At 44.4% G+C, this 26971-nt stretch overlaps 1 protein-coding gene across 3 annotated transcripts in view; it reads right to left on the bottom strand.

Moving 5' to 3' along the window:
• LOC110507983 (protocadherin Fat 3) overlaps positions 1-26971 on the bottom strand; it is a 323288-nt gene that overhangs the window by 26995 nt on the left and 269322 nt on the right. For all 3 annotated transcript variants that reach the window (XM_090223874.1, XM_036965859.2, XM_036965861.2), the window contains 7 exons: positions 21194-21469; positions 18398-18608; positions 14389-17123; positions 12837-14208; positions 8573-8769; positions 4003-4156; positions 3687-3920 (listed from right to left, as the gene is read on the bottom strand). In XM_090223874.1, the coding sequence (XP_090080000.1) occupies positions 3687-3920; positions 4003-4156; positions 8573-8769; positions 12837-14208; positions 14389-17123; positions 18398-18608; positions 21194-21469 (5179 nt within the window). The remainder of the gene's footprint in view (positions 1-3686; positions 3921-4002; positions 4157-8572; positions 8770-12836; positions 14209-14388; positions 17124-18397; positions 18609-21193; positions 21470-26971) is intronic.

Genomic DNA, 26971 nt, shown 5'->3' with positions numbered 1-26971 from the left:
CCCTACTCCCATAATACCCTTCTCTCTCCCTCCCTCTCCTCTCTCTCCTCCCATAATACCCTTCTCTTTCCCTCCCTCTCCTCTCTCTCCTCCCATAATACCCTTCTCTCTCCCTCCCTCTCTTCCCATAATACCCTTTTCTCTCCCTCCCTCTCCTCTCTCTCCTCCCATAATACCCTTCTCTCTCCCTCCCTCTCCTCTCTCTCCTCCCATAATACCCTTGTTTCTACCTCTCTCTCCTCCCATAATACCCTTGTCTCTACCTCTCTCCTCCCATAATACCCTTGTCTCTACCTCTCTCTCCTCCCATAATACCCTCTTCTCTACCTCTCTCCTCCCATAATACCCTTGTCTCTACCTCTCTCTCCTCCCATAATACCCTTGTCTCTACCTCTCTCTCCTCTCATGATACCCTTCACACTCTCCCTCCTTCTCTCTCTCTGGTTCCCTCTCCCTCCCTCTCCTCCCCTGATACCTTTCTCTCTCCCTCCCTCTCCTCCCCTGATACCCTTCTCTCTCCCCCTCTCATCCCCTTATACCCTTCTCTTTCACTCCCTCTCCTCCCCTTATACCCTTCTCTTTCCCTCCCTCTCCTCCCCTTATACCCTTCTCTTTCCCTCCCTCTCCTCCCATGATACCCTTCACTCTCTCCCTCCCTCTGGTTCCCTCTTCCTCACTCTCTTTCCCTCTCTTGCTCTCCCTCTTTTTCTTCCTCTCCCTCTCTCTCCCTTTGATGCCCTTCTCTCTGTCCTCCTGCCACAGCGCTTCCTCTTTGAAACCTACCGCCAGTCGACGCTGCATGACTTGTTGGTAAACAAGTGCGGTTGTGACTTTTCATTAGTGTGGTTGTGACTTTTCATTAGTGTGGTTGTGACTTTTCCTTGGTGTGGTTGTGACTTTTCATTAGTGTGGTTGTGACTTTTCCTTGGTGTGGTTGTGACTTTTCCTTAGTGTGGTTGTGACTTTTCCTTGGTGTGGTTGTGACTTTTCCTTGGTGTGGTTGTGACTTTTCCTTAGTGTGGTTGTGACTTTTCCTTGGTGTGGTTGTGACTTTTTATTAGTGTGGTTGTGACTTTTCCTTGGTTTGGTTGTGACTTTTCCTTAGTGTGGTTGTGACTTTTCCTTAGTGTGGTTGTGGCAGAGCTTCATTTTCTTTCCCTTCCCTCTTTGCAAGGCGAGACAGTGACAGCAGCCAAATCCAGTCAGAGACAGAATGTGAGTGTTAGCAGTTTGTGTGTGTGTGTGTGTGATTGCTATCAGTAAGTGCTAGTAGCTGGTCCAAATCCAGGGCAAATTAAATACGATTGCTAACAGCTAACAGTGAGGTAAGTGCTGAGCAGAACAGAGTAAACATTATTATAAACTCTACCCATCTATCGGTTAATATTCAGCTGGATGGGCAACTCTGGTCCTGGAAAGCTGCAGTATGTGCAGGTGAGAGAGAGAGAGAGAGAGAGAGAGAGAGAGAGAGAGAGAGAGAGAGAGAGAGAGAGAGAGAGACAGAGACAGAGACAGAGACAGAGACAGAGAGGCAGAGAGTGAGAGAGAGACAGAGAGTGAGAGAGAGAGCGAAAGAGATAGAGAGTGAGAGTGAAAGAGAGAGACAGTATGAGAGTGTGTGACAGAGAGAGAGAGGCAGAGAGAGAGAGAGGGAAAGAGTGTGAGAGTGTGTGACAGAGAGAGAGAGGCAGAGAGAGAGAGAGACAGAGACAGAGAGTGAGAGAGAGAGAGAGAGAGACAGAGAGTGAGAGAGAGAGAGAGAGAAAGACAGAGACAGAGACAGAGAGTGAGATATGGCAGTGAAGGCACTCAAAGAAAAAGCCCGCAGAGCAATGTATGCAATAAAAATGAAATTATTCAAAATCAACATCCCAATTAGAATTTGGACTAAAATATTTGACAGTGTAATCCTACCAATAGCACTTTATGGAAGTGAGGTTTGGGGGCCACTCAATAAACTGGATTTTAAAATGTGGGACAAACATCCAATTGAAACCCTACATGCAGAATTCTGTCGGAAAATTCTACAAGTCCAGAGAAATACACCAACTAATGCATGTAGGGCAGAATTGGGCCGTTTTCCAGTAATAATGAAAATACAGAAAAGATCATTAAAATTTTGGCTACATCTAAATTCAAGTCCAAATTCGAGTCTGCAATTTAAAGCACTTCAAGCCCAAGAGCTGAGCCCAGAAACGAGCCCTCTCAGTCAGCTGGTGTTGGACCTCACCAATCAAGCTGACACCAGCACTGCTTCAAAAGAAAGAATTCCAATAAACAAAATCATGAACCAATCAAAGGAATCATACTTACAATACTGGAAAAACGAAACAAAATCCCAAAGCCGACTAAATTGCTATCTGACCCTAAACAGAGAATATGAATTGGCTGATTATCTCTACTCTGTCAGAGATACGAAGCAGAGACAGATCCTTACCAAGTACAGGCTGAGTGACCACCGATTGGCAATAGAAACCGGCAGACATAAAAAGACATGGCTACCCAAAGAAGAGCGTGTATGTGGTCACTGCATGACAGGGGAGGTAGAGACAGAGATGCACTTTCTCCTTTACTGTGATAAATATTCCTCACAAAGAGATTCATTATTCACAGAAATGACTACATATATTCCACATTTTTACAAATTGAACCCAGAGGAAAAACTAAGAATACTCATGGGCGAAGGAGCAATGGCTCCTCTTGCAGCCAAATATGTATTTTCCTGCCATAGCCTGAGGGACACTGAATAATAACATCTGCATAGTAAACAGTAACTTACTTATTATTACTATTATTGTTATTACTATAATTATTAATGTTTACTGTAGACTGTTACCATTTTATTGTTATTATTTTTGTATTTAATTTTGTATTATTATTTACTACCATTTTATATTATTATTTGCTATCATTTATAATTTTGTTACAATGTATATTGCATACATTGTTGCTTTGGCAATATTGACACAATGTTTTTCATGCCAATAAAGCAGCTTGAATTTGAATTTGAATTTGACAGAGAGTGAGAGAGAGAGACAGAGACAAAGAGTGTGAGAGAGAGAGAGACAGAGACAGAGAGTGAGAGAGAGACAGAGACAGAGAGAGAGAGAGTGAGAGAGAGACAGAGAGTGAGAGAGAGAGCGAAAGAGAGAGAGACAGAGAGTGAGAGCAAAAGAGAGAGAGAGAGAGAGAGAGTGAGAGCGAAAGAGAGAGAGACAGTGTGAGAGTGTGTGACAGAGAGAGAGGCAGAGAGAGAGAGAGAGACAGAGAGTGAGAGAGACAGAGTGAAAGAGAGGGAAAGAGTGTGAGAGTGTGTGACAGAGAGAGAGGCAGAGAGAGAGAGAGAGACAGAGACAGAGAGTGAGAGAGACAGAGACAGAGACAGAGAGTGAGAGTGAGAGAGAGAGAGAGAGAGACAGAGACAGAGACAGAGAGTGAGAGAGAGACAGAGACAGAGACAGAGAGTGAGAGAGACAGAGACAGAGCGAGAGAGAGACAGAGACAGAGAGTGAGAGAGAGAGCAAAAGAGAGAGAGACAGTGTGAGAGTGTGTGACAGAGAGAGAGAGGCAGAGAGAGAGAGAGAGATACAGAGAGTGAGAGAGACAGAGAGTGAGAGAGACAGAGTGAAAGAGAGAGAAAGAGTGTGAGAGTGTGTGACAGAGAGAGGAGAATAATCCATTCCTACCTTCATCAGGGTCGATGGCCTGTATGCGTGTAAGCAGGGCTTTGGTGGATGTGTCTTCATACACACTGGCAGTGTAGTGGGGAGCAGAGAACGCCGGAGGGTTGTCATTCACATCCATCAGCGTCAGGTGGACCTCTGCACGACAGAACCGACCACCTCCGTCTGTTGCCTGGGCAACCAGTCTGTACACGGGTGTCTTCTCCCGGTCCAGGGCCTGGGCTGTCTTTAGTTCACCTAAACAGAAAAAGAGGAGAGACAGGTTAAGATCACACTTCAACTTCATTGGCAAATATAAAATTAAGTAAAGGTAGTGTACCAGTGTCTGGGTCGATGCTGTAGTCTTCAGAGCCCGGTCCATGTAGAGAGTACTGGATCCAAGCACTGACCCCTACATCAGCATCGCTGGCCCCAACCCCCACTATCACTCTGTTGACTGGGATATCCTCTGGGACCGAGGCGGTGTACAGAGCCTGCACACACAGCAAGATAGCATCAAACACCACAACACTCATAATTCATAGCATTTACACACACAACAAGAACACACTAACAACAAAAAACATCCCTCCGAACAAACAGCTCCTCAATTCACAACAACAAGAAAACACTAACATCAAACAGTCATCCCTCTGAACTAGCGTTGCACATTTTGGGGAATATAGAGGTGGAAATATTCCGTGGAATATATGGGAATTAACGGAAATATATGAAAATTAATACTAACACCATTTAAATGTAGATGTTTTTTGCATTTAATATATTTACCAAATCATATGGAGACAGAACCATAAACCTTTTATCTTATCATAGTAGACATATTTGCTAATTATTACATCTTTCCAATAGAAATTTTTAAAAAATGTAGTTACAAATTGAACTTTAATGAAATGAGTTGACTCTTCAAATGGGATGATTTCACTGAACAACAAAAGAAAGATCCATCACATCTCCCCAAAACCGTTTTCGACATTCATCTGTAAAATGATAGTCTAGAAACGAAAGCTTTGGTTGTCTTCCTCTCAGGCTTCCATGTCTTCTCCCTGGACCTCCTCAATGTCCACCTCTTGAACATCAGACTCTGAGGCCTCATCTTCTCTGTCCAACCTTGTTGAGGATGGCCCGTTGTCAGGCTCAAAAAGCCTCAAATTTGCCCCGATGACCACACATTTTTCAACCCTTGTATTGGTCTGCCTGTTGCGTGCTTTGGTGTGTGTGTTCCCAAACAAGGACCAGTTGCACTCTGAGGTGGCTGATGTTGGTGGTATTTGGAAGATGATGGAGGCAACAGGAGAAAGAGCCTCAGATCCACAAAGTCCCTTCCACCAGGTGGCTGATGAGATATGTTGGCACGCCTGCTATATTGCATCTCCATCCCAAAGCCCTTGCTTGGAAGTGTACTTCGCCAGACTGCCAAGAACCTTGCACTCATCCAGACCAAGGTGGCGAGACATGGTAGGGATGACACCATACTCCTTGTTGATCTCTACACCAGACAGGGTGCTCTTGCCAGCATACTTGAGGTCCAACATGTACGCTGCGGGGTGTATGGGCTTCAGGCAGAAGTCTTCACACTTTTTGATGTATTTCAGAACTGCAGATTCCTCTGCTTGGAGCAACAGTGTAGTGGGCAGGGCAGTACGGATTTCTTCTCTTACATCTGCAAGCAGAGTCTGAACATCAGACAGGATGGCATTGTCTCCCTCAATCCCTGCAATGGCTACTGTTATAGGTTTCAGGCTGCTTACCACTCTCTCCCAAAATACATCATCCAGGAGGATCCTCTTGATGGGGCCGTCCATATCATCAGACTGTGGTATGGCCATTTCTTGGAGAGACTCCTTCCCCTCCAGGAGACTGTCAAACATGATAACAACACCACCCCAACGGTTGTTGCCTAGCAGCTTCAATGTGGTGCTCTTATTCTTCTCACTTTGCTTGGTGAGTTAGATTACTGCTACAACTTGATGACCCTTCACCATTTCTTTGGCTCTCTTGAAGTGTATCCACTGTTTTCAGTGCCATGGTGTCCTTGAGGAGCAGATTCAATGCATAAGCAGCACAGCCAATAGGTGTGATTTGTGTCAAAAAAACTTCTGATTCAGGAGAATCATGAGCTGTTACTATCGATAAGGTTTCTGATACATAATTTTCACCTCGAATAGAAGTAGAGGGAGTTTTGTCAGAGGTTGCTTGTTGTGAGCGCTGAGGGAACTTTATGCACTTGGCCAGTTGATTCTGTATCTTTGTTGCATTCTTCACATATGATTTGGCACAGTTTTTGAAAATGTACACAGCTTTTCCTTCTACATCAGCTGCAGTGAAATGTCTCCACACATCAGATAGTGCCCGTGGCATTTTCCTGTAAAGATTAGAAAAAAATACAAAAATACAATACAATTCCATGTACAGATAAATAGTTAAGCAGTTAGATTAAACAACTTATTAGTAAGATAAATGTTTTAAAATGAAACATGTATGGAAACAGGTGAATTAACACTCCTCAGTTAGCAGGCTCAAGCTAAAACCCACATGGTTGCAAAAACAAACTAGCAGAAATTGTTAACAAGTTAGAAATGATTTAAACACACTTTGCTCTAGGCTACTATTTACTAGTTAACAAAAAATCATGTATGTCGTATAAAAGATATTCACCCTATCCAGTATTGTAATAAAAACTTACCAGAAAGCATGTAGTCCTTGGCTCAGACAGTGTAGTAGTGTGGGCTCAATAGCATATCATTAGTGTGCAAGATCTTGAGAATCAGCTGTACATGTGATGGAAGAATGCACTGCACATGTGATGGAAAAATGCACTGTGCATGGCGAGGGTTGCAATTCCATTGAATTGGGGATAGTTTAACCAAAGTATGCCACAAGACCTAGAATTGCCTGATGTGTATCCCAAAAAAAGGTTCACTGTTATAAGCTAACTTTTTTGATGAATTTAAGCAAAATTCCCAGGCTTAACTTCCCACGAAAAATGTCCGACCCTTTGCAACTCTACTTCGAACAAACAGCTCCTTCATACACAACAACACCATACTAACTACATATCAACCAGCATCAAACACGCCACAACTCTCCTAATTGTGAACAACAACTCTCTAGACAGAGAAAACTAACAGCAGTAACTAAAAAGCAGCAACAAACATTGTCTGTCAAACGGCATTAGAAATCAACACAGTTCCGTAACATTTACAGCAAACACACTGCTCAAACAGACACACAACCACTGCTACGTAACACCAGACCTCACACAGGAACACACAGACACACAACCACAGCTATGTATAACCAGACCTCACACAGGAACACACAGACACACAACCACAGCTACGTATCACCAGACCTCACACAGGAACACACAGACACACAACCACAGCTATGTATCACCAGACCTCACACAGGAACACACAAACACAACCACTACTACGTAACACCAGACCTCACACAGGAACACACAGACACAACCACTACTACGTAACACCAGACCTCACACAGGAACACACAGACACACAACCACAGCTACGTATCACCAGACCTCACACAGGAACACACAGACACACAACTACAGCTACGTATCACCAGACCTCACACAGGAACACACAGACACAACCACTGCTACGTATCACCAGACCTCACACAGACACACACAGACACAACCACAGCTACGTATCACCAGACCTCACACAGGAACACACAGACACAACCACTGCTACGTATCACCAGACCTCACACAGACACACACAACCACAGCTACGTATCACCAGACCTCACACAGACACACACAGACACAACCACAGCAACGTATCACCAGACTTCACACAGACACAACCACTGCTACATATCATCAGACCTCACACAGACACACACAGACACAACCACAGCTACGTATCACCAGACCTCACACAGACACACACAGACACAACCACAGCTACGTATCACCAGACTCACACAGACACACACAGACACAACCACAGCAACGTATCACCAGACCTCACACAGACACACACAGACACAACCACAGCTACGTATCACCAGACCTCACACAGGAACACACAGACACAACCACTGCTACGTATCACCAGACCTCACACAGACACACACAGACACAACCACAGCAACGTATCACCAGACTTCACACAGACACACACAGACACAACCACTGCTACGTATCACCAGACCTCACACAGGAACACATAGACACAACCACAGCTACGTATCACTAGAGCTCACACAGGAACACACAGACACAACCACAGCTACGTATCACTAGACCTCACACAGGAACACACAGACACAACCACAGCTACGTATCACCAGACTTCACACAAACACACAGACACAACCACTGCTACGTATCACCAGACCTCACACAGACACACACAGACACACAACCACAGCTACGTATCACCAGACCTCACACAGGAACACACAGACACACAACCACTGCTACGTATCACCAGACCTCACACAGGAACACACAGACACACAACCACAGCTACGTATCACCAGACCTCACACAGGAACACACAGACACAACCACAGCTACGTATCACCAGACCTCACACAGGAACACATCTCAAATACACTCTAAATTATATTGTGGTTGTTTACAGTAACTGCAGCCAACAAAAGGATTAAATATGAGTTATGACTGAGGCTTGAGCATAAAACACAACCACATATAAGACAAGTGGAATTCAACTTTAAAGTCACATTTCTGTGACAGTTATGAACACCTATGATAATCATTACCACTGTTTTACTCTGTTGTAGGAAACTATGTCATTCAGAAAACATATCAGAATAATGACCAATAAACATAAACATATCAAATGCAATAGTGTACAGAAAGAAAAGTCTGTAAATAAAATGTGACTGACCTCGTCGCAGACAGGGCTGTTGTCATTGGTGTCAGTCACAGACACCTCCACGGTTGCCCTGGTGACGAACAGGCCGTCGCTAGCGGTAACGTTGAGAAGGTACAGGTTCTGTTCCTCACGGTCCAGCGGGCGCTTCACATACATCTTCCACTCGCCTTGCACCTGCCCCAGTGCAAACTCCCCTCGAGGGTTCCCACCTGAGGAGAGAGAGAGGGAGGGAGTTTATATACACAACCAATGGTTCCTACCTGAGGAGAGAGAGAGCGTTTATATACACACCCAAGGGTTCCCACCTGAGGAGAGAGAGAGAGTTTATATACACACCCAAGAGTTCCCACCTGAGGAGAGAGAGAGAGATTATATACACACCCAAGAGTTCCTACCTGAGGAGAGAGAGAGAGTTTATATACACACCCAAGAGTTCCCACCTGAGGAGAGAGAGAGAGTTTATATACACACCCAAGGGTTCCCACCTGAGGAGAGAGAGAGAGATTATATACACACCCAAGGTTTCCCACCTGAGGAGAGAGAGAGAGATTATATACACACCCAAGAGTTCCTATCTGAGGAGAGAGAGAGATTATATATACACACCCTGAGGAGAAGGCTGCAATCTGAGGGCCAGCCTTAAACATGCACACACATGCACACACGCACACGCACACACACCAGATGTATTGGCCAGTGCTTTAATGACCTCTTGTACTGGAATTAAAAGTGGAACAATCAATGGGTCAAGAGGGTCAAGCACATAATGACAGTGGTAATTCACCACATTTAACAGGAGCATGCTCAGCTCAGCACTACAGTAAATAGTGACATCTCTCTACCAAATCCACATTAGACTGGTTCAGCGACAGCCTCTCATACACAGAACCTTAGTAACTCTATAGTAACTCTATAGTAACTCTATAGTAACTCTATAGTAACTCTATTGTAACTCTATTGTAACTCTATTGTAACTCTATAGTCACACAGGGGGAGGAAGGATGGAGAGAGAGAAATGGTGAAAGAGAGAGCGACAGAAAGCGAGGAAACGGAAGAGAATGTGAGAGAGAACTTTTATGTAACAAAAGGGAGAGGGAAAAGAGAAAGGGATATTTATTTTAATTTTTTATTGAACCTTTATTTCACTAGGCAGTTAAGAACAAATTCTTATTTTCAATGACAGGCAGGCAGGCAGAAAGGCAGGCAGGCACTCAGACAGGCAGCCAGAAAGGCAGGCAGGCACTCAGACAGGCAGGCAGAAAGGTAGACAGGAAGGCAGAAGAGGCAGACAGGCAGATAGACATGCACACAGACAGGCAGGCAGCCAGACATGCACACTATTATAACAATATCCTAATTGGTTTATCCTCTCCTCTCCTATTATAACAACATCCTAATTGGTTTTTCCTCCTCTCTCCCCTCCTATTATAACAACATCCTAATTGTTTTTTCCTCTCCTCTCCCCTCCTAATATAACAACATCCTAATTGGTTTTTCCTCTCCCCTCCTATTATAACAACATCCTAATTGTTTTTTCCTCTCCCCTCCCCTCCTATTATAACAACATCCTAATTGGTTTATCTTCTCCTCTCCTATTATAACAACATCCTAATTGTTTTTTCCCCTCCCCTCCTAATATAACAACATCCTAATTGGTTTATCCTCTCCTCTCCTATTATAACAACATCCTAATTGTTTTTTCCCCTCCCCTCCTATTATAACAACATCCTAATTGTTTTTTCCTCTCCTCTCCCCTCCTAATATAACAACATCCTAATTGGTTTTTCCTTTCCCCTCCCCTCCTATTATAACAACATCCTAATTGGTTTTTCCTCTCCTCTCCTATTATAACAACATCCTAATTGGTTTTTCCTCTCCCCTCCCCTCCTATTATAACAACATCCTAATTGGTTTTTCCACTCCCCTCCTATTATAACAACATCCTAATTGGTTTTTCCTTTCCCCTCCCCTCCTATTATAACAACATCCTAATTATTTTTTCCCCTCCCCTCCTATTATAACAACATCCTAATTGGTTTTTCCTCTCCGCCTCCCTCAATATGGTCTGATGATAGCTCTAAACACCCAGCTTCTGATTCATCTCAACATCACTAAACTCTGTGTAATTAAAATCAGCCGGTGGCTAAATGCATGATCTTGATCTATGGATGCGACTCGGGTGGGGACGATGAATGCAAACAGAGTGGATATAAAACGATTTCCATCATTGTAAATGAATCAGACACACTTCTTCTAAGCCTGCCCAACCACACTGCTCCCCCATTACATCACTAACACTCAATCATTACATTTCCTTTTCCCAGTTTGTTTACATTTGATGAAACTTTCATGTTACCTCATTAAGGATGGTGTAGGGGAACAAAGACGCAGGCGTCTAGACGAGGCTTTGAAAGCGGCTGGGAGTCAACGCCTGTGGATGTATCATATCCTATCCCCTGGCTTCTCTCAAAGTTTTAAAATCCTCCCCGAGTTATAATAAACTACTTCTACCTCAAAAAGGATGAAGGTTTGGCAGATAGAACGCCATCAGGTCGCCAAGACAACACCAAACAACGTTAGATAATAATACAGCAGTAATGAAATAGTCTGTAAAATATCTGGCTCAGCTAAATCAAATGATGTTGTTTTTCACCTTGTGGTGTTTTTCAATACAGGTCTTCCCATATATCCCTGGCTTTCTAACTATTTCCTGCTGTGTCAAAGATCAATTCAAAGTGTCTCGTTGTAAAAGTGTGTAAAATCCGTGTCTCTCTGCTGTTTAAGGTCACATCTAGCCGTCGTTCATTCTCTCCCTCTCACAGCAGTGTGTAACATCAATTCATTCTCTCTCTCTCATCCTCCCTCTGTCTCTTTGCAGTGTGTAGCATACGTTTTATTCTCCTTCTCAATCTATCTGCCTTTCTCTCTTTGATGTAGGTAAGGTCACAGCTCTCCTGTCTTTCATTCTCCCTCCCTCGCTCCCTCTCTCTCTACTGGCGATGCTCATTAGAATGCCATTCAGCAGAGGGGATCCTTAGCTTCCCAGTTGGCATGGCGATCCACCGCTCCGTCTCATTGGGCGTTCCTACTTAATTATTATTTTTTCACTTGTCAATTAGCAGAGAATAAATTAGACAACTCTTACCCTCTCTTACCCTCTTTCAACAGATGTAGTCCTCTTTTGTCCTTCTCTCTAACCTTTCATATCTCTGTTTAGTTATCAAACTAGACTAGACACTCTTTCAGGTACTTCACAGGTACTTCACCAAATCAAATACTCACTAAATGGCAAAAACGTTTATGAAAATCAACTCCTATTGATGTCCCTGTGTCAACCACAATCTAATTAACCCTCTCCCGCCACAAACACTTTAAAAGAAACATCCATCCATTAAACTCATGGAGAGAGATAAAAACAGGACTTATTGCTATAGCAACAAATGTCATCAAATGCGCTGCAGTCTTTAAACGGTTTACTCTGACTGTATTTACTACCTCAGCGGCCTTCGGCGAGGCTGTAATTTTGTGGTAAATGTCAGGGTTGTTGTGCAGGCATGTCATATTTTGTGGTGAAAAATTGCTTATCTGGCAGTGAGCGCTAGTCTCAGCAGTATTCAAATCATTATTACTGCGACAACGCTTGTTTATTAATCAAGCAACCACTGCTGGTATGCGCAAGTATACCTAACATACAAATAAGAAATGTATGAATTATAAATCATGCCTCATCCTTAATTTAGTGTTATGAGTTTCCCTCTTGTTTATTCACGAGAGTTGTTGTGATGGTTTGGAGAGTGGCCAGGCAGAATACAAATGAAGAGTTTATCTGAAGTAAACAAGGAGACAGACAATGGTACAGACAGACAGAAAGACATACTGAGAGAGATAGACCGAGACAAGCAGCCAGATAGAGGCAGGCAGTGAAGAGAGATAGATAGATAGATAGATAGATAGATAGATAGATAGATAGATAGATAGATAGATAGATAGATAGATAGGCAGTGAAATGAGAGAGAGATAGAGAGGCAGGCAGTGAAGTGAGAGAGAGAGAGATAGAGAGGCAGGCATTGAAGTGAGACAGGGAGACAGACAGATAGAGATAGCCAAGACAGACAGTCAGTGAGACAGGGGGACAGAACACAAGTTGAAAGACAGACAGTGAGACAGGGGGACAGAACACAAGTTGAAAGACAGACAGTGAGACATATAAAGATACATAAAGGGCACAGACAGCTAAACACATTAATAGCACACACACTCCCATTCTATGACTCACCTGTGATGTGATAGCTGACTTGGCGGTTCACTGCAGAGCTGTCGTCGTCTCTAGTGTTGAGCACCGCCACCACCTCGCCAGGGGGGTCGCTCTCGCGCACTGAGCCCAGGTACCTCTCATCCAGGAAGCTGGGCGGGTTGTCGTTGATGTCTGACACGGCCAAGGTCAGCGTGGAGGTGGAGGAGAGGGTCAGGGCCTCCCCCAGGTCTGAGGCCACAACCAGGAAGGTGTAGGATGGGCACATCTCGTGGTCCAACTCCTTGAGAGTAGAGATCCAGCCCGTGTTGCTGTCAATGGTGAAGGTCTCTGTGGATTGGTCCGGCTCCCCTTCGGATTGAGCCAATGTGCCTAGGTTGTATGTAACCTGTCCGTTAGCTCCAGAGTCTGGGTCCAGAGCCTGAACCTGGATGATTATGGTGCCGATAGGCATCCCTTCCATCACTGTCGCCTCGTAAGAGTTGGATTCAAATGCTGGCTTGTTGTCGTTCACATCCAAGACTTTGACTTCTACGTCAACGCTGGTCACAGAGTCCAGCTTGGCCTGCTGGACGGTGGCGGTGACCTTGAAGTGGAAGGAGGTGATGACCTCATGGTCAAGAGGCTTGTCCAGCTTGATGACCCCAGTGTCCCTGTCCACCACCAAGACTCCCTCCAGGTTGTTCTCCCCGGTCTCTCCGTTGACTAGAGCAAATGTGACTGGCAGCGAGGCGTAGCCTGGTGGGGTGATGAGGCGGACGGACCCCAGGGCAGCTCCTATAGGGGTGTCCTCTGGGACGGTAAAGGAGAACTGGGGTTGGGTGAAGGAGGAGATGAGGGCGTCAGGTGCCAAGACATGGATGTAGACTGATACTAAAGAGTGCTTGACAGGGATGCCTCCATCAACTGCTTTGACAAAGAAAGACAGGACTGAGTTGCGCAGGTGGCTGAAACTCCCCTTGGTGACCATCCAGCCGTTGTCAGGGTCGATCTCTAAGATATCCACCACGGGTACGTGTGCCTCACTGTAGAGCGAGTATGTCACCTTAGAGTTGGCACCATCATCGGGATCATATGCCTGGATCTGGGTCACCAGGAAGCCCTTGCCAACGTCAGATTTGACAGAAGCACGGTATTCCACAGCTCGAAAGCGAGGGACGTTGTCGTTGTCATCCACCAGGGAGACACGGACGGTGCAGTAGGAGGCCCTTCCACCCCCGTCCTGGGCTGCCACCATGAGGAAAATGTTTTTGTTGGCTGGGTCCTCTCTGTCCAGCTTCTCCAAGGTGGTGATCTGACCATTGGCGTCCACACTGAACTGGTCCTTGCCCACGTCATTGATGAATGAGTAGGTAATCTGGCCAAACACTCCTGGGTCAGCATCGGTTGCCCTCACCTGAAAATAATAGTTAAGTTACTTTCTTTTAGATGGGGTATTGCACATGTCAAACAAAACATATTACAAATACTATTACAAATACAGTATCATGTACATTAAAGCTTCATTCAATAAAATACATATCATTGTTTCAATTAAAGTTCATATGCTGAATACTTCAAAATGAATGGTTCTTACCTGGATCACCTTTGTTCCTATAGCTGCATTTTCCCGTACCTCTGCCTCGTAGGGATTCAGTTCAAACACAGGGCTGTAGAGGTTGGCCCCCAGGACCCTGACGTGCACCTGGGCCGTGCTGGTGAACACCCCATCAGACACGGATACATTCAGACTGTAGGCTGGCTCCATCCTCTGCTTCCTGTGACCAGACAGCATGATGATACCCGTCTTACCATCCATCACAAAGTTCATCCTCTCGTTTCCTGACAGGATGCTGTACTCCAGTTTGTCATAGTCTGAGCTGTCAGCATCTGAACCCTGGATGCAGGTCACAAAATGGCCCCTAGGGGCCAGCTCGCTGACATAGGCCTCGTAGAGAAGCTGGTTGAACACCGGAGGGTTGTCGTTCATGTCGTTCACCACAAGCACGACCGACACTTCACTGCTCAGCGGTGGGAAGCCGTTATCGGTTGCCCTGACGATGAAGTCATAGCGCTGGACAAGCTCGTGGTCGAGCATGCGGGCGGTCAGGATGAGGCCACTGCTGCTGTCGATGTGGAAGTGGTCGGTGCTGTTGTAGGCATCTGTGGGATAGAAGATCTGATAGTGTACGATGTTGTTCTTCTCAGAGTCTTGGTCGGTAGCCACCACTTGCAGAGCCGGAGTGCCAATCATGGCAGTCTCAGACAGAACTGCCTTATAGGATGTTTTTTCAAACACCGGAGGGTTATCATTGACGTCATTAACTGTGACATCTACGTCCACCTCAGCACGGGCGCCGGTCAGGTAGTCTGTGGCTCTGACAGTCAGACGGAAGGATGAGGCGATCTCATAGTCCAGGGAGTTGATGACTTTAATGACTCCGGTGTCAAAGCCGATGTCAAACTGCAGAGAGGGGTCTCCCTCCACAATGGTGTAGATGATGTTCTGGCCCTCTGGGCTGGTGGCATTGATTCCTAATATAGGCGTGTGTACCGCTACATCCTCGTTCACCGCCACTGCATAGAAGGACTTGTCAAAGACGGGCATGGCCTTGTTCACCACGGTGATGGGGAACTCTACGGCAGATGAGAGGGGAGGGTAACCTCCATCCTTGGCATAAACTACCATCTGGTACTCCTGGTTGGACAGGTCAGACTCAAAAGCCTCCTTCAGACGTAGGCCGCCCGTCAGCCTGTCGATCTCAAAGTGTCCGTGGTCGTCTTTGAGGTAGTAAGACACCTCTCCATTGATGCCTTTGTCACGGTCCATGGCGGTGACTCGGAATATGGGCACACCAGGTTTAGCCTCCACTTGGACAGCAGCGTAATACGGAAGTCCCAGGAACGCAGGAGCATTGTCGTTAATGTCCTCTACCTGGACCCTGACAAACACCCTGGCAACACGCAGACGGTCGTTTTCCCTCCCAGCCTCCACCACCAGCTCATAGAACTCCTGCTCCTCACGGTCGAAGGGAATCCCAGTGGTCTGGATTACGCCCGAGGTGGGTCGGATCCGGAAGCGTGTCCCAGGATTCAGTAGGGTGTACTTGAGGGGCTCGTTAAGGCGATTCCCCACTGCGTTGACCACGGCCACTTTGGTGATGTTGGTATTGTTCTCCTGGATGGACGAGGAGTAGAGGCTGTGGGCAAAGAAGAGGCCAGAGTCCAGCGTCTCACGGACGAGAACAGTGACTAGAGTGGTGCTGGAGAACTTTCCATCAGACACTTTGACGTTGAAGCGGAACCGTTCCTTGGAGAAGTTGTTGTTCTTGACAATGATGATGCCGCTGGAGAGCTGGATGACAAAGTGCTCCAGGTTTCCGTCTGTCAGTGAGTAGGTGAGTTCTGTGGGGACGTTTTGGTCTGGGTCTGTGGCTGAGACCTGTAATGCCTCTACTCCTACATAGGTGGGCAGCAGCAGGACAGTTTCGTAGGCGTTCTTGGTGAAGACAGGTGGAGAATCGTTTGTGTCGATTACCTGGATGGTGACCTCAGTGGGGCTATCCGCTGTCAGCTGAGGCCTCCCACTGTCCCTCACGTGAACATGAAAGTTAAAACTAGCAAATGTCTCGTGGTCCAGGTTGGCGATAGTCCTGATGGAGCCGGTGCCAGAATCCACTTTAAAGAACATCTTGGCTGTGTCCTCAACGATCTGATAGACCAGGAGAGCGTTCTGGTTGCGGTCAGCATCAGTGGCCTTGATGACCAAAGGAGTGTTGTCTGGGTTCAGGACCACACTGTTGATGGGCGCCGCCTCGCTGATACTACCCTGGTAGCGTAGCAGCTGGAAAACAGGTGGGTTGTCATTTTCATCCACCACCCGTATGAGCAGGGTGGCATTGGAGGCCATGCCAGCCATGTTGGTGGCCTGGATGATCAGGTTATAACATGCTGTGGTCTCATAGTCAAGGGGTTTCTGAGTTGTGATCACGCCGCTGTACTGGTTGATCCTGAAGGTGCGTTCGCTGTTGCCATGTCGGATGTCGTAGGTCAGCGTGGATTGGCTCATGGCGCTCACCGTGGTGACAGAGGTTCCCGCGGCAACGTTCTCTGTGACCTCGGCCTGGTATTCGGTCTGGGAGAACTTGGGTCCGGCGTTGTCGGACAGCGTGATGGCGATGCGAACCACAGTGTTGGCAGAGAGTGGAGGGGAGCCATTGTCGGTAACTCTGACGGTGATGATGTAATGGCCGATAGTGGAGAGGTCAAGCTCGCGGGCCACAGAGATGATCCCCAGAACCGGCTCAATCCAGAATGTGTTCCCTGTGTTGCCTAAAGGAAAACAGACATAACAACAAATATTCAGTGATAAAAACTAGTGCAACTAAATCTTTATCAACTGTTTGTATATTGTTATCTTTTGTCGATATACTGTCTCTATCAGGGGTCCACCCACCTATAAGTAGTTTGCCAAACAATTCTGAAAGTACATGCAATTTTCACGCGTTCCACCGCAAACTGTCATAAACAAATCTCACACATATCATACACTGCAAGCTCCCAGCTACTATCTAATCAACACAATATTGACATTATCCCACCTCTGGTTAGCCACTATTAGCCACTACTGTGCGCTTTGTCTATCGCTCCATGTTTATCCAGTTGATGTGATAACCATCTTGTAGGTTGAAAATAATGGGCATACTTTCCCCAAAACATTGTCAATGAAATGTTAACTGCAAAGTAGGCTTACCTGGCAGAAGTATATCATGAGTAAGTATATAAATTGTATTTATTATTTTCTAACTTTGCCATGAAATGTGTAGCAGCAGTACAGAACCATCGCTCGAACGGCACATTCCTCACATTAGACGGCAATTAAAGGGCCAGATGTGTAATTAAATTATACATAATTATAATTATACATTATACGATTATTATAGAAAATGGTCTTCTGATGGGATTTAAACATGTTATGACATCCCATTTTATTGTTTCTCTATGAATTGTTTTTATTTTGAGAGTAAAACGTAAATCTAAGATAATAAAAAATGTTTACTGAGAAAACAGAATTTGTGAAAATCTCACATTTTATAGGCCCTCCTTAGAGTGGTTTATTAACCATTATTTTTACCAGGTATACTAAGGACCCGGGAAGAGAAGAATATTTGAATGCTAGAAAAAAAAAATAGCTTGTGCAATGTTTCCTTTTTTAAAAGTAGCTCGCATGCTAGAAAAGGTTGGAGACCCCTGGTCTATATCTCTGTATAGTTAGACACACCTTATTCTTTTGATAGTTCTAAAACTCTTATTATAAACCCGGGCAGTTCAAGCCCTGAATGTTGATTGCCTGAAAGTATAATGGGTATGACAAAACGTTTATTTTTACTGCTCTAATTACATTGGTAACCAGTTTATAATAGTAATAAGGCTCCTCGGGGATTTGTGGTATATGGCCAATATACCACGGCTAAGTGCTGTGTCCAGGTACCCGCGTTACGTCATGCATAAGAACAGCCCTTAGCCGTGGTATATTGGCCATATACTGTACCATACCTCCTCAGGCCTTATTGTTTAATTACAATGCCATTTGTATAGTTGCTCACCTGATTCCATGGTATAGAGGAGTTCTGCGTTCTCTCCTTTGTCCTTGTCCAGGGCAGTCACCTGGAGCACAGCAGAGCCCACTGCTGCAGACTCATAGACTGAACCCTCGTACAGAGCGCTGGTGAACACTGGGACATGGTCATTAACATCCTCCACATCCACCAACACTCGGGCCAGGTTCCTCCTGTATGGAAACTCCTGGTCTTTTACCTGAGGGATAAATGTTTTCTAATCATTGGTCTACTAATACAGGTGTATAGTATTAGATCTGACACAACTATATTTCTCATTATATAACTGGCATGAGGCAAAATAAACAGTTGCGTATTACAAAATAGCTTTCTATGTTACGGCAAAGAATAAACAAACACATAGACATTAGGACAACATTACTGGAGTTTCCCTTTAAAACATGTACTGAAGCTTTAACTTTCCATGAAATGAAAAGGGAGTGTCACTGCAAACCATTATGGGTCTTTTGGGACGGACTAATCCCGTCATCGGGAGAGCAGATGAGAATTAGAGGGCTAATGAGATGTATATTTATGCCCCGATGCGAGACTCTCCACAACAAGAGAATGGGATCAGAGAAAAAGCTTGTCTCATACGAGGCGCCACACAGGGTGAGTATTAATAGAACCAGCATTAGCATCAGAATTAGCGCTAGCTCTGCTGGCGGTTTTATGAAACACTGGCTAGTTCAACACACTTAACACAACCCAATGGGCCTAGGAGTGATATAATAACCCTAGACTGAAGGGTGTTATGGTACTGAGGAAGTGGTAGGTGGGCGATCACTGGGTCCATTGGAGACAATAGATCTGTTCTGTCTGTGTCTGCCTGTGCCTGTCTGTGTCTGTTCTGTCTGTGTCTGCCTGTGTCTGTTCTGCCTGTGTCTGTTCTGTCTGTGTCTGCCTGTGTCTGTTCTGTCTGTTCTGCCTGTGTCTGTTCTGTCTGTGTCTGCCTGTGCCTGTCTGTGTCTGTTCGGTCTGTTCTGCCTGTGCCTGTCTGTGTCTGTTCTGTCTGTGTCTGCCTGTGTCTGTTCTGTCTGTTCTGCCTGTGTCTGTTCTGTCTGTGTCTGCCTGTGCCTGTGTCTGTTCTGTCTGTGTCTTCCTGTGCCTGTCTGGGTCTGTTCAGCCTGTGTCTGTCTGTGTCTGTTCTGCCCGTGTCTGTGTCTGCCTGTGCCTGTCTGTGTCTGTTCTGTCTGTCTGCCTGTGAATGTCTGTGTCTGTTCTGTCTGTGTCTGCGGTACCTGTTCTGTCTGTCTGTTCTGCCTGTGTCTGCCTGTGCCTGTCTGTGTCTGTTCTGTCTGTTCTGCCTGTGTCTGTTCAGTCTGTTCTGCCTGTGTCTGCGGTGCCTGTTGTGTCTGTCGTGTCTGTTCTGTCTGTGTATGTTCTGTCTGTGTCTGTTGTGTCTGTTCTGAACTGTTATTTTAGACTCTGTAGTGGTTATGTGTAGTGTTTGGGAACTGTTATCTTAGACTCTGTAGTGGTTATGTGTAGTCAATTTAGATTTATATTGTTAGACCTCTTATCTATTTTGTGCAGGAAGATGTTACAATTATGAGCTACTGATCGTATTGTAGCCTATACTATACATGTACAGATGCGCAAACATACCTGGTTCCAGCACAGCAGGCACTGTCATGGGCACACCGAATGCCAGATATTAAAGATACTATCTACCTGTAGATTTCACCAAATTAAATCAGTATGCCCGCCTAAAACTGAAAAAAAAAATATATATATATATATATATATATATATATATATATATATATATATATATATATATTTTTTTTCCCTCATAAAAAATGTCAGGCAGACGTTCCTACCTCGCTTATTAACGCGATATGATAAAATTCAAAATGACTACATTTCATCGATAATTACATTTCTTCGAGATTTGAGAAAACAGTACAACTACAGTGGTAGGATGAGCATTCATTTCCTATGTTACCTACCCACTGAACCAGAGGAAAGTAAGTAAAACAGAGTGAATGAGGATGATTCATTTCAGAACTAAACACACACACAGCCTGACTCCACACACCCCCACACACACAAATACACCTAACACTCTCCCAACCAACACAAAACAGTTCCAGTCAGATCACTCTCACATCTCTCTTTCACAAATTCCTTTTATCGCTCTCCCCAACACACACACAAACGCAGTCATGGTTCCTTAAACCGTCTCATTCCCCTGACGAGGGTGAGACGTTGGTTCATTGCTCTCAGTAATTAGTGTAACTGCTTAATGATGAGTTCAGGTAAAATGAGAACACAGACATAGAAGTAGTCTGTCTCTTGCAGGAGAGCTGAGTCACATTAGAATATTAAGCTGCTGGAATAAAGATAATGCTCTTGGCCCACTCTGCATCTCTACAGGTCCTTTCTCCTCTCCTCTGCTCTCCTCTCCTTTCCCATTCTTTTCTTTTCACTCCTCCTCTGACAGTTTCAACACATCCATGACCAACGGAGGGATTTTCATGCAGAATCTTAAGGGAATGTGACCAAATAACACAAATGGAATCCTCTCTTACAACGAGATTGACTCTGTACCGGTACCCCCCTGTATATAGCCACGCTATTGTTATTTTACAGCTGCTCTTTAATTACTTGCTACTTTTATTTCTTATTCTTATCCATATATATTTTTTAACAGGATTGTTGGTTAGGGGCTCGTAAGTAAGCATTTCACTGTCAGTGCATGTGACTAATACAATTTGATTTGATTTGATTCAAGATAACCAAACCATATTTGATACAACAGTAATGGTATCAGTCTCTTACCATGACAGTGAGGATGTGTTGTGCCCTAGCCTCGTGGTCGAGTCTCTCTGTAGTATACACCGTGCCAATGATGGGGTCTATACGAAACAGACGCAGGCTGGAGGGGTCGATGGCGCTGTGGAGGGAGTAGGTGAGGCGGTGGCGCTCGTCCCGGTCTGACGCTAACACCTGGACCACCTCCGTCTCCGGGGGTGTGTCCTCAGAGATGGTGATGTCATAGGTGGGCTGGGAGAAGACAGGTGCGTTGTCGTTGTTGTCCAACACTGTGATGTGGACCTGAAAAGGAGAGGGAGAGAGGGGGGTTGTGGGTAGGGTTAGGCCAGTATGTCGTAGTACTAGAACACACAAGCGTTTTGTTTTCAGTCTTCAGTGGAGTGAAGGGTAGGCCATAACCTATACAATACCATTGACAGGTTTGGACACACCTACTCTTTATTTTGACTATTATCTACATTGTAGAATAATAGTGAAGACAACAAAACTATAAAACAACACATATGGAATCATGTAACAAACAAAAAAGTGTTAAATCAATCCAAATATATTTCATATTTGAGATTCTTCAAAGAAGCCACCCTTCGCCTTGATGACAGCTTTTCACACTCTTGGCATTCTCTCAACCAGCTTCATGAGGTAGTGACCTGAAATGCATTTCAATTAACAGGTGAGCCTTGTTTAAAGTTAATTTGTGGAGTTTCTTTCCTTCTTAATGCGTTTACTTTAAAACATGAAGGTCAGTCAATCCTGAAAATGTCAACACCTTTGAACGTTTCTTCAAGTGCAGTCGCAAAAACCATCAAGCGCTACGATGAGACTGGCTCTCATGAGGGCCACCCCTCATGAGAGCTGTAGAGGATAAGCTCTGCGGTAGAAGATAAGCTCATTAGAGTTACCAGTTACCATTAGAGTTACCAGTTACCAGAGTTACTGAAATTGCAACCCAAATAAATGATTTAAAAATATATATATATTTAACTAGGCAAGTCAGTTGGGAACAAATTTATAATGACAGCCTAGGAACAGTTTGTTAACTGCCTTATTCAGGGGCAGAATGACATATTTTTACCTCTGCAGCTTGGGGATTCGATCTGGCAACCTTTGGTTACTGGCCCAACGCTCTAACCACTAGGATCCCTGCCGCCCCTTCTCTGCTTCACACAGTTCTAGTAACATACACATCTCAATATCACCTGTTCAGAGGAGACTGCGTGAATCAGGCCTTCATGTTCAAATTGCTGCAAAGAAACCACTACTAGGACACCAAAAATAAGAAGAGACTTGCTTGGGCCAAGAAACACGAGCAATGGACTTTAGACCGGTGGAAATCTGTCCTTTGGTATGATGTTTACAAATTTGAGATTTCTGGTTCCAACCGCCTTGTCTTTGTGAGGCGCAGAGTAGGTGAATGGATGATCTCCACTTGTGTGGTTCACACCGTGAAGCATGGAGGAGGAGGTTTGGGGGTGCTTTGCTGGTGACATTGTCAGTGATTTATTTAGAATTCAAGGCACACTTAGCCAGCATGGATACCACAGTATTCTGCAGTGATACGCCATCCCATCTGGTTTGCGCTTAGTGGGACTATCATTTGGTTTTCAACAGGACAATGACACAACACACCTCCAGGCTGTGTAAGGGCTATTTGACCAAGGAGAGTGATGGAGTGCTGCATCAGATGATCTGGCCTCCACAATCACCAGACTTCAACCCAATTGAGATGGTTTGGGATGAGTTGGACCGCAGAGTGAAGGAAAAGTCTTTCAAGACTGTTGGAAAAGTATTCCAGGTGAAGCTGGTTGAGAGAATGCCAAGCATGTGCAAAGCTGTCATCAAAGAAAAGGGTGGCTACTTTGAAGAATCTCAAATATAAAATAGATTTAGATATGATTAACACTTTTTTGGTTACTACATGATTCCATGTGTATAATTTCATAGTTTTGATGTCTTCACTATTATTATACAATGTAGTAAAAATAAAGAAAATTTAATGAGTAGGTGTCCAAACTTTTGACTGGTACTGTGCATTCAGTCAGATACTATATCAAATCAAATCAAATCAAATTTGATTTGTCACATACACATGGTTAGCAGATGTTAATGCGAGTGTAGCGAAATGCTTGTGCTTCTAGTTCCGACAATGCAGTAATAACAAGTAATCTAACTAACAATTCCAAAACTACTGTCTTGTACACAGTGTAAGGGGATAAAGAATATGTACATAAGGATATATGAATGAGTGATGGTACAGAGCAGCATAGGCAAGATACAGTAGATGGTATCGGGTACAGTATGTACAAATGAGATGAGTATGTAAACAAAGTGGCATAGTATAGTATAAAGTGGCTAGTGATACATGTATTACATAAGGATACCGTCGATGATATAGAGTACAGTATATACGTATGCATATGAGATGAATAATGTAGGGTAAGTAACATTTATATAAGGTAGCATTGTTTAAAGTGGCTAGTGATATATTTACATCATTTCCCATCAATTCCCATTATTAAAGTGGCTGGAGTTGAGTCAGTGTCAGTGTGTTGGCAGCAGCCACTCAGTGTTAGTGGTGGCTGTTTAACAGTCTGATGGCCTTGAGATAGAAGCTGTTTTTCAGTCTCTCGGTCCCAGCTTTGATGCACCTGTACTGACCTCGCCTTCTGGATGATAGCGGGGTGAACAGGCAGTGGCTCGGGTGGTTGATGTCCTTGATGTTCAGTTCCATGTCATACAGTACATATTCGCGAATCTGTCACAACTATTACCACGTTATTGCAGTTCTTGTATTTATATACTTGAAAAAGAAAAGGAGAACCGAACACTCTAGGAGCACAGACGCAATGATTTAATAACCAATTATAAACTTGGTGGTTTGAGCCCTGGATGCTGATTGGCTGGCAGACGTGGTATATCAGACCGTATGTCACAGGTATGACAAAACATTTATTTTTACTTCTCTAATTACATTGATAACTAGTTTATAAAAGCAATAAGGCACCTCAGGGATTTGTGGTATATGGCCGATATACCACGGCTAAGGGCTGTGTACAGTCACTCCATGCCTAAGAACAGCCCTTAGCCGTGGGAAGTTAAGCCTGGGAATTTGGGGAATTTTGCTTCAATTCATCAAAAAAGTTGGCTTGTAACAGAGAACCTTTTTTGTGGGATACACAAAAGGCAATTCTAGGTCTTGTGGCATATTTTGGTTAAACTGTCCCCAACTCAATGGAATTGCAACCCTCTGCATGCACAGTGCATTTTTTCCATCACATGTACAGCTGATTCTCAAAATCTTGCACACTAATGAGATGCTATTGAGCCCACACTACTACACTGTCTGAGCCAATGACTATATGCTTTCCTGTAAGTTTTTATTACAATACTGGATAGGGTGAATATCTTTTATACGACATACATGATTTTTTGTTAACTAGTAAATAGTAGCCTAGAGCAAAGTGTGTTTAAATCATTTCTAACTTGTTAACCATTTCTCCTAGTTTGTTTTTGCTACCATGTGGGGTTTAGCTTGAGCCTGCTAATTGAGGAGTGTTAATTCACCTGTTTCCATTCATATTTTATTTTAAAAACGTATCTTACAAATAAGTTGTTTAATCTAATTGCTTAACTACTTATCTGTACATGGAATTGTATTTGGGGTTTTTTTTCAATTTTTTTCTAATCTTTACAGGAAAATGCCACGGGCACTATCTGATGTGTGGAGACATTTCACTGCAGCTGATGTAGAAGGAAAAGCTGCGTACATTTTCAAATATATGTGAAGAATACAACCCCTAGTGCCTTATTGTTTAAATAACCAACTATGGACAGACAAGCTGTCTTCATCAGGGTATAATGACAAACACTGCGGGTCACTAGTTTATATCATGGCTGGGTGTGGCTTGATATCATTGGTTAATTACAGATAGAAATAGAACATATAAAGACCATGAAGGATAATAAGATACAATTTGGCTACATAAGCCTAGAAACATTTAAATGAATAGCAAATTCACAAGAATATATTTATAAACGCCATGTTTGCTGACGTGCTTGTTGCGTTGCGTGTCATGTACTGTGTTGATGGTTGATGACTCATGGAAACCTTGTGAATCAAGAACAGCAGATTCCCACCGCCGGTGACAAAGGCTGTTGTGTTGCGTAAGAAGGGCGGCAGAGAAGGCTAAATATAAGACAGAAGCAGCAGCTGTCTTCCTGCCGGTGAACAGTGGAGATTTCCCCCATTGGGCATCACGCTGACGCTCCATCTGTGATGTTGAAGAAGGGAATTCAGCCCAGCCTCTCATGACTGGCTCTACTGTCAGCACGTCTTACAGGTGTGTGTGTGGGTCGGGAGGATACGTGCGTACACCCATAGGGATTTAGTCAGCACATCTTGCATTTCAATTTTTTGTTGTAATTTAGCAGACGCTCTTATCCAGAGCGAGCATTTCGCTACAATAACACCTGCTAAATATGTGTACGTGACCAATAAAATTTGATTTGAAGTAGTGAGTGAATACATTTTTAATACTGATCCCCCATGGGAATCAAACCCACAACGCTAGCACTGCAAGCACCATGCTCTACCAACTGAGCTACACAAGACGTGTGTGTGTGTGTGTGTGTGTGTGTGTGTGTGTGTGTGTGTGTGTGTGTGTGTGTGTGTGTGTGTGTGTGTGTGTGTGTGTGTGTGTGTGTGTGTGTGTGTGTGTGTGTGTGTGTGTGTGTGTGTGTGTGTGTGTGTGTGTTTGTGTGTGTGTGTGTGTGTGTGTGTGTGTGTGTGTGTGTGTTGGAATGAATAGCAAGGGGGTTTGGACATTGTGAACAGGTACCTTCACACAGGGTGCAACATTGGCATAATGGACCAACTGAGACAGAAGGAGTTACTCAGAATGAATAGAGGGTAGCTGAAAGAGGATGTGTATAGCTTCCTGTGCCCTAGCTAGCAAATAGACCTCTGTACTTAATGGGGATTCTCACTGGGCACACGCTGGTTGAATCAACGTTGTCATTTCAATGAAATGACATTGAACCAACATGGAACAGATGTTGAATTGACTTCTGTACCCAGTGGGTTGGCTCTCCCTTTCAGGGCACACAGCAGTAAAGCTCAGTTGCATTTCCCTCCAGCTCTCTTTCTGAACGAACAGAGTGAGAGAGGGAGAGAGGGATGAAAGACGGAGGGAGGTGGAGGGGGAGGGGGAGGGGGGAAATAATGTGAGAAACTGAAAAAGTCAACTAAACCTACAGTACATGTATGTGTGAATGTGTTCATATTAATCACTATCCTTTTCACCAGGGAACCAGTTTCCCTGTCACCTAGTCACAGAACACTTAACAGAAACAATGCCATGCACCATAGGAACATAACAGACAGAGTAAAACTGATATGTGTTAATGTGTCTGTTTCGCAGGCCTAATGTCTGGCTATTGAAAAGCACTGGCCCTGAAAATGACAACGAAGGGAACAGGTAGAGTGACATACGCGTTGTACGGACTGTCACAGGGAAATATATAAGGTGTCTTGCAAACACATTCCGTATGTCAGTGCAATCCCTTCCGCTCTATACAAATGCTAATCCATTCTACTGTGTGTGTCCTGTTCTGCCACAGTCAACTTCTGCATTTAACACACAATGAACACACATTGTAGATGACAGGACCTCTAACAGAGGAAAGGGTAAGAAGATATACCGGTATATTTCTTATCAATTTAAAATGGGATACTTCTCTATCATCATAATGTCCAACCCACTAAAGAACATGGCACTCCTTACTCAG

This window comes from Oncorhynchus mykiss, chromosome 27 (assembly GCF_057628025.1).
Source record: "Oncorhynchus mykiss isolate SJ-2025 chromosome 27, ASM5762802v1, whole genome shotgun sequence".
Taxonomy (NCBI): Eukaryota; Metazoa; Chordata; class Actinopteri; order Salmoniformes; family Salmonidae; genus Oncorhynchus; species Oncorhynchus mykiss.
Note: the sequence above shows the minus strand (reverse complement) of the source record. Positions and strands in the feature narration are given on the sequence as shown.